The following is a 12,307-nucleotide window of genomic DNA, read 5'->3' as shown; positions in this document are numbered from 1 at the left end:
TTAAGAAAAAAATCGCCAAACTTAACCAATGATATGAAAAGTCCAACCCATTATTCTAGCTCAAAACTTAATGACACAACCAATTAGACGAAGGCTCAAACAAAATACCCCACTCGGTCTGTAAACTATTAACTTCAGAGAAGCCGAAAAGAATTTAGAAGCAGAAGCTCAACCAAACCTTACAAAATAAATGACACTCTTCCATACATACTTTGACACTCTGCCAAAAATATAAAGTAAATTGTCATTAGGCAATTTTGTATGAGCCATTTGTTAATTATTGTATAGACAATTTTACAGTAAAATAAGGTGAATAGAAACAGTTTTCAACTTTGAACATAAATATCGTAAAGTATTATGAGATGTAAGGAATTGAAAGCTACCTTGGTTTATGGACATTGCAGCTACACCATTGTTTTTTCTTTTAAGTTTAAGGAAAAAAATTTAGAAACATGCTGGTTCTGTTCACCCTATTGAGTGAAGTGAATAGAAACCTACACTGTTTTCCAAATATATAACAGTCAGCACTGTCATGTGGAGAAAAAAAAAACAACACTGGTGCCTGGTGCCTTTTCAAGAAGAAGTGGATAAACTCCCGACCAGGTAAATTGTCTTTAAATTGCTTTATGGTCTTGCCTTGGCAGTCAAGCGAATCTTTACTTAAAAGTTTTAGAGTAAACGACTCTATGGAAAAGCCCCATTTAGTGCAAATAATTAAGGGAATAATCACGAAAGTTTTTTCCTCTTCTTCACTCAAAGCGGTTTCTTCCACTCTCTTTTTAGCTGATCACCCTTTCTGAAATGTCTATAAGGAACACTATATTTGACGCCTCTGCTTTCCTGAGGCTGAGATCATTGGCTATCTCACCTACCTACGGTTTTCTAAAAAACCTCTAAATCTTGTATTTTCTTCTGTTTCACAGCTTTGTTATTCCTTGGCATGCTGGAAGTAAACAAGTATATTAGATATTTTGTCAAATAAAATAGGTATCCTAAACTATTATTATGTTTCATTTTTATTTACCATTAATAAAACAAAAAAATTAAGGGTTTTGGATTTGTGGGGTGAACAGAAACAGCTGTCTACTGTGTTTCTATTCACTTCACACATCCTAAATATGTGACATAACCTCAAATAACATGATAAAAATAAAAAACTATGTTATTTATACATTTTTAAAGCATGTTATCCTTTTTATAGGTATATAACACTAAAGAAATAGTACAAATCAAGAACATAACATGGTAGGATATAATACTTATATAAAGTTTAGAAGACGACGAAATATCTGCTTAAAGCAAAACTTGTTATTCTTGCAATAAATCTGACTCTTAGATAAACTTACACACATAAACTTATTTTTCCCTTAAAATTTAGAGTGTTATCGACTTTCAACCAGAAATTTACCCCTTTACCACTACGTTTATCCCCTGAAATGTGACATAAAACTATTTTGAAAGTTTTTGTTACTATTCACCCCACTGTTTCTATTCACTCCATTTTACGGTACTTATTGTAATTATATTTCAGATTTATAACTGCATTGGGAAGTTAAATAAAAAATCTCTCGACAAACTTTTAGTCGACATTAATAGTGGCGGCACTTTTGCAAATATAATTAAAAACAAATTGTGTGCAAGCATTAGCTTCACTTCCTGCCATTTTCTTTTCACATACACTTACACATACACAATGCATGCATACACACACAAACATTCCAGAAAAAAATAATGTTATATTCTCTATCTAGTTCAACATTTTTTCCAATTATAGTACTTTCATGCATAAATATTTCAATAACTTCTTAACAACCTAACAAATTGTCGGTCAAGAAAGGAATTATCTAAATATTTCTGTATTCCTTTGAACAAAGTTATTACGTAACTGTAATCCACCGTCTTGACGAACTTTGTTTTCAAATGGTTTATTTTTCAAGCACCGACTCAAAATACCACAATATATTTCTACTCGTTCCATTTCAACAAGTTTTCATTTATTTCCGGTTTCTTTCTCTTTTTGCCTTTACGCAAATAAACAGAATTTTCTGAGGTAATCAAGCAGATGCTTCCACTCACAGTTCTTTCCCAGCTACTCTCTTTCAAACACGCAGAGAAAAATTTGTGTCTTTTCAAAATATCTTTTGTCGCCGCTTATATTTCGTGATACCCTGGAGCGTGTTCCTGCTCTATTGCTCTTTTGAAATACTTTTTATCTTGTTCAAATATCACAGTGGAATTATACAGAACACCAAAACAAAAACGATACGATACATAATATATATATATATATATATATATATATATATATATATATATATATATATATATATATATATATATATATATATATATATATATATATATATATATATATATATATATATATATATATATATATATATATATATAAAGGGCATGTCTCGCAAAACAGAAAACCAAAAATGGTATATCGATGGAAGGCAACCGTATATACGTATTTCTGACTATTGGTCGTCTTCAGATCCATCGGTCCGTCTTCAGATTGGTCCATCGATATACCATTTTCGGTTTTCTGTTTTGCGAGACATGCCATTACTTTTTACTTTTATTATTCACTCGCATTATCCTTTTCTATATATATATATATATATATATATATATATATATATATATATATATATATATATATATATATATATATATATATCCTTCCCTATCAGTCAAACATTCCGATACCACTTCAGCCCTAGCCCAACATCATATTCAGACAGGCCACAAAATAGATTAAGAAAAAGCAAAAACCATCGCTCCCATCCGCTCATTAAAAGCGAGAATCATTCGTGAAGCTATCGAAATCGAAAACAGCCTAACAGCTTGAACACGCGCGATGACGCGAAACGATTGCCGGCAACATGGCGACCCCTGCTTCAGCGACCTCCCGCCCACACCGCTCAGGCCACGTCAGTTCAGACCACGTCAGCGCATACTGTTCCCGCGCATACAGCGAGTATAAAAGCAGCCACACAGGGTAAGACCGGTTGTCACTCGACACTGAGGAGTAGGCAGATTGAGACCTCAGTGCCGAGAGACAGTTCTTGCAATATAGAACACGATACTGATACGTCTCGAGTGAGGGGAGTAGACAGATTGAGACCCCGAACTCGAACCGAACCGTATCACTCTTGATATTGGCTCCAAAATGGGTGCCGAAACGTCGAGTTTTAAATTCTCAACGCGGTTTTTCCCGAGAACTCAGTAATTTTCATATGAATGTTATGAATCTCAACTTTTAAAGAAAAGTGTCATTAGGGTTTTGTTGACAGAGGAATTTGATAGTGGATTCTAATAAAAGACGGTATGGTGAGTCAAGGAAAGTTCGACGAGAGAAAGAGAGGAGATGGTAAGATATTTTTGTTTTGAGTGATTTGATTGGTTCAATAGAGGGATTGGAGAAGTAAGAGGAAAGGGAAGATAGGTTGTTTTTTTTTGGACAAAGGAAAAACAAGGAGTCTAAGATAGAACTGCAAGAGAGAAGGTTATTTCCTGTGATCAGAAAAAAAAGGTGTGAAAGAAAATCGTGAAAGAAAGTTTGTGAAGTTGTCTGTGGCAGCAGAAAGCCGTGACAGTGTAAGAACTGATCTTCAAATCCACAATTTGTAAGTCTTTCTTTTAATATAAGAATTATTTGAGGTGAGGCCGCATATGTGTTGGTACGAGAGTAAACGAGATCAGGAGGTGTGGAGAAACAGCATAAGGAGAATCAACATAAAGTTTAGTTTGTTTTATTGAAAACAAAAGATAGGCTCAGAGATTGGAAGCGAAGTTTTGTTTTTGGATATAGAATTAAATAGAGACAGTTTTTTTATACAAATTTATAGGACTGGAGAGAATATTGGGATCATATGATTTGTTGTTATTTATACTGATAATTATATGATATGATCTTTTTTTTTGTAAATCTAATATTTATACAGCTGGTATATTTGAATTCTCATGATATAATATACTGATAAAAGGTACATATGGTATTGTTTGTGTATATTTTTATTCCTTTTTGTCCTCATACTTGCAAATACAACATAATTGATACTGAGCCACGGAAGTAAGTTCTGAGATAATCAAAGTTATGGGTAAGTTCATCAATTTAGATATTGCATTTTAAAATTAAATTTTCCTTAACATAACAATATATATATATATATACATATATATATATATATATATATATACTTCTCTCCAAAATTAACACACTACCTCAAATGGACCATGATTTTGAAACTATATTGTTTCTGAACCCTTATATGGATTTCGATGATTTTTTTTTCACATTGTAAATATATTTCTAGTTAATTACCATATCAATGTTTTTTAAAAAATGTCAACGTTTCACCTATATACGGGGTGTAAAAATAAAGTTGTGTTTTTTCATCTAATTTTGCAACATCCTCTGAAATATATTAAAACCAAACGCTACATCTTATCTATATTTCGAGATAGCTTTATCCTTTCTCAACATTTTCCTGAAAAATTTATCTCACTATCTCTATTATTAAAAAAGAAAAGTACGTTTAAAGCATTACGTGATTTATTACTCTCCAAAATTAACGCACCACCGCAACTTTACCATAATTTTTAAGCTATTTTTCTGTTGAATCCTGATTGGATTTCGATGATTTTTTTTCTCGGTGTTGATATATTTCTAAGTAATTACTGTATTAATTTTTTTTTAAGAAATGTCAACGTTTTACCCATATACGGGGTGTAAAAATAAAGTTGTTTTTTCGTCATATCTTTATTATCAAAAAAGAAAAATACGTTCAAATCAGAACGTGATTCTATTGAATTGTTATACTCATTAATGGAAGCAGTTAGTTGGCTATGAAAAATCAAACTATTTGACAGGACAGTTTTAGACTGTCAATATTGTTTACAATTCAATAAATTGTTTTGCTGTGTTGCGTATGTTAGTTAGTTGACCTGAACCGTATTTCAAGAAATCTGAGTCTATCACGGGTCATTCAACGGTTTCGAGAAACAAACTACCATACAAGAGGACATGGACAATAAAGAGGAAGACTTACAAGACCACGCCAAGATAAGTATACCAGGATTTGTGCTATAAGACGACGTTTTTTCACAATGAGACATTTACGAATACAAGCGGCAAATGTTCATAAAATGTAGGGTCATAAAAATTTCAGATATATATCACTACAACCAAAAAACCCTAGAATCTTATACCAACTGTTTCTAGACAATAATTATCCACCCGCTTGTTTAAGAAAATTTTGTTTAACACACCGTCTGAAATATATTCCTCTATTAACACTGCTGTTGTGAATCAGGAAAGTGAGACCACATTTATCACATCTACTCTAAAAAAAAATTACATACTACCATATATACAAAATGTCACACCGAAACTGACACGAATATTCAATTCTAAAAGTTGTGGTTTTCTATTGTTTCTGATATAGAAACTGATCTGATAACAATAAGGGTAGAGTCCAGCTATAAATAAACAAAAAACTAACTGTCATATTAAGTCGTTGTCAATTCAATGCACTGTCAACATTTCTTTTACCTAAAAAAACTTTCTGTAGAAAAAGTTTCACGTTGTACCTAGCAATGAAGCTTTCAAAGTTTCCAATATAATAATACAAAATTTTTAAAATGTCCTGTGATAATGTTATTGTTATGTATTCCTTAAAAAATGTTTATTTTTAAGAAAGAAATTGTAACTCTACTTAACATCGTGATATATTTGTTTTTTTTTTCGACGATCTTTTACTTACAATTTCAATCTAATGGCGGCAATCTCAAACTTGTAATTTGACAAATTTTTTGCTTTTATGTATTTCGTCAGAGAGTTGACCCAGGGTCATTTTTATAGAGGCTTACTATCAAGATGATACATATCTATGTTAAACTCTTGCGCTTTTTCGAGGATCTGTCGTAGTGTAAAGATCTGGTTAATGGTTAAACGTCTACGCCTGAATCCTGCCTGATATTCTCCCAGAAACATTTCAGTATAAGGCTTTAATCTCTCGTGCAAAATATTTGACAATATCTTGTATGCTGTATTTAGGAGAGTTATTCCGCGGTAATTATTGCATTCCAGTTGGTTTCCCTTTTTGTGTAACGGGCAAATTAAGCCTAAGCTCCATTTTTCAGGCATTTGCTCCTCAGACCAAATTCTACAAACAATTTCTCGCATCACCTTGGTGAGCTACTCTACACCGTGCTTAAATAACTCTGCTGGGATGCCATCGCTACCTGGGGACCTGGGGACAGCTTTTTAATGTCGCCTTAGAAAAAGTTGTACGAGACGCTAATTTAGATAGCAGGGGAACAATATTTAATAGATCAGTTCAAATTCTAGCATATGCAGAAGACGTGGACATTATAACAAGAACTAGGGCGAGAACTGCGGAAATCCTAACCGAGCTAGTAGCAGCAGCAGAACGAATGGGGTTATAGATAAATCAAAATAAAACCAAATTCATGACGACTAACACAAACACAAGAGCTGGAAATGTTGACACAAATTTAATCATCAATTACCAAAACTTCGAAGCAGTCAAAGAGTTCATATATCTAGGGACATCGGTTAACCCCAATAATAACACATCTGAGGAAATAAAAAGGCGAATAATAATTGCAAACAGGTGTTATCATGGTCTATCAAAGTACTTATATAACAAACGTCTGTCTCAAAAAACTCATATAAGGCTGTATAGAACATTGATAGTCCCCGTTCTCACTTATGGATCAGAGGCATGGACGCTAACCAAAACAGATGAATCCGCTCTATCCATTTTTGAAAGAAAGGTGCTACGCAAGATATTCGGAGCGGTCTGTGAGAACGGAATATGGAGGAGTAGATATAACTTTGAACTGCAGAATATCTACAAGCATACGTTTGGTGGCATGTAGCCCGGGCCCGTGAGACAAACATGATAAAAAAGAATCTAACAGCGCAACCCGTGGGAATGAGAAGACGGGGTAGACCAAAGCTGAGGTGGATGGACGGGGTAACACGAGATGCCGAGAAGATCGGAGTTGGCAAATGGAAAATGCAAGCAAGGGACAGAACAGAATAGCGTAGAAAGCTTGAGAAGGTCGAGGCCCTCTAAGAGCTCTAGCACCAAGATGATGATGATGATTACTTTCAAGATCATTGCAAAAGTCACCCTGTTAATATTTAAATTCAAAAATCCGTTTTACTATTAGTAAGTATCCGGAAAGACTACCCTTAAAATATTAATAAAGTTTTTTAAGTGTTTCGAGCAAAATAAATGACATTTTGAAAGGGCGTACATAGTATTTTTATTAAATTTATTTTTTTATTAAAAAGGTAATACAAATTTTTCAACTAAATAAAACAACTTAAAATTAATTAACCAAATTTATTATGGATTTGTCCCCATGGTCATTTACTACAGCTTGCAGTCTTCGACGCCACTGTTCAATTGATCGGTTAATAATTTCTTGGTCGAATCGGTTCCAGCAAAAAACTGTCTAAACGTTTTAAACTACACCACTGTACTTCCGTCGCTAATAAAATTTTGCCTTCTAAACCAAACATGCACGATATCGTTCACAAACCTTAATAATCTCACCGCGGTTGTCGGTGTGCGTTCAATTCCAGATAGAGATCTATAGATAGCGATAAAGTGCGTTCAGGAACCGCGATCGCGTCGTGATACAGTGGTTGCCGATGCCTGAAAGTGTTTTGTTTCAGCGAAAAGCCATCCTGAAACTTCCGCCATTCTGAAGTTTAAATATGCCGAGGGATTTCTCTAGGAGAATTCGCCGGTAAGAGATCTTGCTTTTGTTGTTTTTTAAGCGGCGAGGGTGTGTTGTGATTGCTAATATTATATTCTATTAGTATTCTATTCCCTTGTATATTGCACATGAAAACGTTCTGAATTATAATAACAGCTGTGGGTATTTTTGGATGAGACTGTGTTTATTTTTCGTGACTGAGGCGTGCGTATCAGAGGTGTTTACAAATTACACTTTCTATTAAATTATTTTAAAGGAGTAACACATGAGTAACACTCATAATGGATACAAAGAGTACAAATAGGATAAATGCTTAGGTACTTTAATTTTTTCTTTCTCTTTAAAAATCTATCTTTGTTCTCTTGTGCAAATTATGACATACAGATCATCAGCAGAGCCAAAAAGACACATTATATATATATATATATATATATATATATATATATATATATATATATATATATACATATATATATATATATATATATATATATATATATATATATATATACATATATACAGGGTGGTCCTTAAGTAATTGCACAAAAAGAAACAGTAGATTGTACACTTTAAAATATTACGATTTAAGCCAAATTGCTTTAATAAAATGTTGATATTAAGAAAGATACAGGGTGTTAAAGTGCAAAATTAAAATTTTATTTTTCACTATAACTTTCATGTTTGTAAACATTTATGTATAATAATTACTCCCGGCAACGAAGAAAAAATAGACAAAAACATTAATACTTCTGAATTTTGGTATAAAATACCTTCAACTGAAGTTAATAGTTAACGAAATATTAAATAAAATAAATATATCAGCAGGATACTTAATAATAGGATTTGACAAAATAACAAAATAATAGGATTTTACATCAAACATTTTACGTTTTATGTTAAATTAAAGTCATAATCAAAATATTTTGTTTACAAACAAAATTAAGAAATAGTTAAACTAAATAACATAACTGTTTGTCAAAGTAAGTGTTCGATATGTCCACCATTTTCTTTAATTCATTTGTAAATATATTCCATAAAAGATCGTCTCATATTAAATAGCATCATTGGTTCTAAAGAAACTGCTGCAGTATTTATTTCTTCCCATAGTTTGTTGATTGTTTGTGGGATTCTTATAGACACGTTGGTTTAATGCGCCCCATACACCAAAATCAACCGGAATAAATTCGGGGCTACGTGGTGGCTATAATGTATAATCGATAAATATATTATTTTGGATACATATCCAAATCTTATGGTATATTATGGAACTACATCATATTTGCCACAGAAGTTCAATAAGGTATTAAACTGTAATGTATCTCGTTCATTGGTTACCTACTTATAGACACACGGAATAACCTATCGATGACATTATATGATTATGTTACAGCTTACGAGTAACTATAATTACATCTCGAACAAATGGACTATTATGATTTACTAACGAACTAATATTATGTTGAATTAAATTGCCTGTGTGTTTACTATATTTATAACAATATCGGTTATTAGGACAACGATGATGTTTTTGTAAAAATGCTGAGTTTTTCAGGTTAGATTTGTAGCAAAAGTATTTTGAAACAGAACACATATGTGTTATTTAATACCTGTGGTCTAGCTTCAATTTGTCCTAAAAAAATGGGTAAACAATTTACGTAATGAACAATAAGTATTATTTTCGGATTTTTTATGAATTAAATAAATATATCAATATCTCACCACATTGCCAAGGAATATGACTAGCACGACCAATCCAACGTTCAGAAAAGTTGTATTTAAGTATGTTCTAACTGCCTTCTCTCTCAAATGTGGTGGTGTACCATCTTGCATAAACCACATATTTTGGGTTTTTAGCATTTTACAGTAGAAAAAAAGTAATACAATGCCATTATAGAAACTTAAGAAGCGATAGCAAAGAGAAATTCTAAACATGATGACGGCTAACGTCTGAATACGGACACGGCACGTAAGGAAGGAGATGAAATATCTTTTCTCCAAAAAGATATTTAGTACGCATAACAAAGCATTTTTTGATTTTACATTATCATCTTTGAGTTGTTTTAATAAGAATAAACTATGAATTATGCTTATCTACAGGTATTCAGTGCTTTACCGCACAAATATCAAACTAAGAATTATTGTGCAGCTGACTTATAAAATGCATTTATCTCGAAAACGGTTGAATTTTATGATTACTAATAAGTATACCTTTTGTTTGTAAAAATAATGTATCTTTAATATTTTTTAACACAAATAGAGCTAACTTAAAGAGCAAAAACGTAAAGCGCAAATGTATGCCACACATATGGCATATGTGGCGCCCTCTATTAGTTACATTAAAGTAAGTATAAAACTATAATTTATCCTACTCAAAAGTATCCAACTGTAAAATTTTGTCCAAAAATATTTACAAAGGTAAAAGTTATAGCGAAAAATAAAATTTTAAATTTCCACTTTAACACCCTGTATCTTTCTTAATATCAACATTTTATTCAAGCAAGTTGGCTTGAATCGTAATATTTTAAAGTGCAGAATCTACGGTTTCTGTTTGTACAAATACTTAAGGACCACCCTGTATATATATCTGAGGTATTAAAAGGGCCAAACTCCATTTTCGTGAATTTTGAAGGAGTTTTGTCCATTTTCCTTCAAAATTCACAAAAATGGAGTTTGGCCCTTTAAAAATTATGCAATAGTAATTTTTCTTGAAGATTGGTCCTGCACTAATATATGTATTTTGCAAAATTTGTTTATTTAGGTATTTGAAAAATAACATAGCTTCCTGTAAAAACAAAATATTTGTAGTTTTACTGTATTTCTTCCTCTAAAGCAGGATAACCATCAGCATCTAATCTTGAGGAACATTTTAACGGTTTAACATACGTTTTGTTATGATCACTAATGTACGGCAACAACTGCATTAAATCATTATATTTTTGGTTGGCTATTGGTAGATGTTCAAGGTTTAAACTTTTTACCTGCTCAGAAAATGTAAGACTATCTCGATTTCACATGGATCCCCTTTTAATATACCCTTTTTAAAATCATTATCATTAAAGTCAGTTTTATACAAAGACTGTTATGAAACATTTTTTTTAAACTTTATTTGTTTGATTTGCATCTCCATAATTTAAAAATTCTTCTTGTCCAACTTAAAATACGCTAAGTTTGTTTGTTGTGTAAACTGCTTTAGTAATTTTTTTTTCTGTAAACTGCTTTAGTAAAACTGCACCTCGATTTTCATGGCAGTTTTTTTAGCTTTTTTATTGGATGCATGTATCGTATCGGCCTCCATATGAGTGTGCCGTGGCTCCATAAAGTAGTGGTTTATCTCAAATAATGAGTTTGTGTCTGGTAGCTCCTTTAAAATCCTGCAGAACCTTGTAGCAACATAAAATCGCTGTAGAAATTAAGAGTTTTAATGTCTTTTAAAGAATTATCCAAAGCAAACTTTTTTAAACAAGAAGCTATTTCTTGACCTCCACGTCCTGCTACAATTTCGTTCCATGAAAAAAAAATCTCTTTATGGCCAATATCATCTGTTTTATAACGAGTTAGATTGTAGATCCACAGTTGTCTTCTGTAAAACGAACATAGCATTTGTCTTCTGTATGTCTTCTGAACATTTCTCAAGAAGGGGGTCGGCCAACCTTTTTCTAAATCAAATGAAATATTCACATAACTTGGATCTAATTTACTTCTTTCTTTATATTTCTTCTTATTTTCATAGCACCTTTGAGCCATTTCCAAATGTTTATTTAAATTTTATTCTATTGTAATCTTTTCGTGTACCTCATTTTCTGTAAGGTTTGTTTTATTATAATATGACTTAAGACGAAGATGTAATCGATCACACTTCGCACATGTATCATTTGCAGGATGATGAAAAGCGAGATTAAATTCTTCATTAAATATTTTTCTGTACTGAAATTGTTTGAGTGAAGCAACTTTCATTTCTTTGCAGTTTTCAGTATAAAGTCTATACATAATTCAAATATTCAAATCGGGGCTAAGATAATGTCTAGAAGATTTTTCACGGGAATAGTGGCTAGTATATGCTGGAAAACTTCTTATGTGATCGCGAACAATATCTTTCAACTATTCAGCAATTTTGGGTTGGTCTTTGTGCATTTCTCTTCCATCTGGTGAAAATACCCCATCATGGGCCCTTTTTTTCTCTACAATCACTCTTAACTTTTTAATAGAAATGCCATAGGTGCTTAAGTACATGCTTTGACAAACTTCTGTTAGACCTCCGGTAGAATATTTTAAAACATGTTTCCTAGAAAAAGATCTCCTGCGTTCCATTTTCTCTGGTACTAGCCTTTGCCTATCTTTGAGTTTTTCTTCCACACTTTCCGCTAACACTTGATTTTAAGCGTGTTTATTTAATTGGTAAAATCACGAAAATATATTCTGTCTTTGAACATTATCAATCTTATCATAACACTTTTGCCTACAGTGGCATGCTGACTGTAATACTTTAGATTTCTTTACCTTCCCCTTTTTTAGTCTTTTATTCCTCACCTTTACGTTTTTG

At 32.2% G+C, this 12,307-nt stretch overlaps 1 protein-coding gene across 3 annotated transcripts in view; it reads left to right on the top strand.

Moving 5' to 3' along the window:
• The first annotated feature begins 7,573 nt into the window (after window positions 1-7,573).
• LOC140448356 (uncharacterized) overlaps window positions 7,574-12,307 on the top strand; it is a 173,521-nt gene continuing 168,787 nt past the window's right edge. For all 3 annotated transcript variants that reach the window (XR_011951695.1, XR_011951692.1, XM_072541443.1), the window contains exon 1: window positions 7,574-7,797. Coding sequence is in view for 1 of the 3 variants with exons in the window: in XM_072541443.1 (XP_072397544.1) it covers window positions 7,766-7,797 (32 nt within the window). In the remaining 2 variants the exon portion in view is untranslated. The remainder of the gene's footprint in view (window positions 7,798-12,307) is intronic.

Source organism: Diabrotica undecimpunctata, chromosome 8 (genome assembly GCF_040954645.1).
Source record: "Diabrotica undecimpunctata isolate CICGRU chromosome 8, icDiaUnde3, whole genome shotgun sequence".
NCBI lineage: Eukaryota > Metazoa > Arthropoda > Insecta > Coleoptera > Chrysomelidae > Diabrotica > Diabrotica undecimpunctata.
The sequence above is the reverse complement of the archived record's forward strand: the minus strand, read 5'-3'. Positions and strand labels throughout refer to the sequence as shown.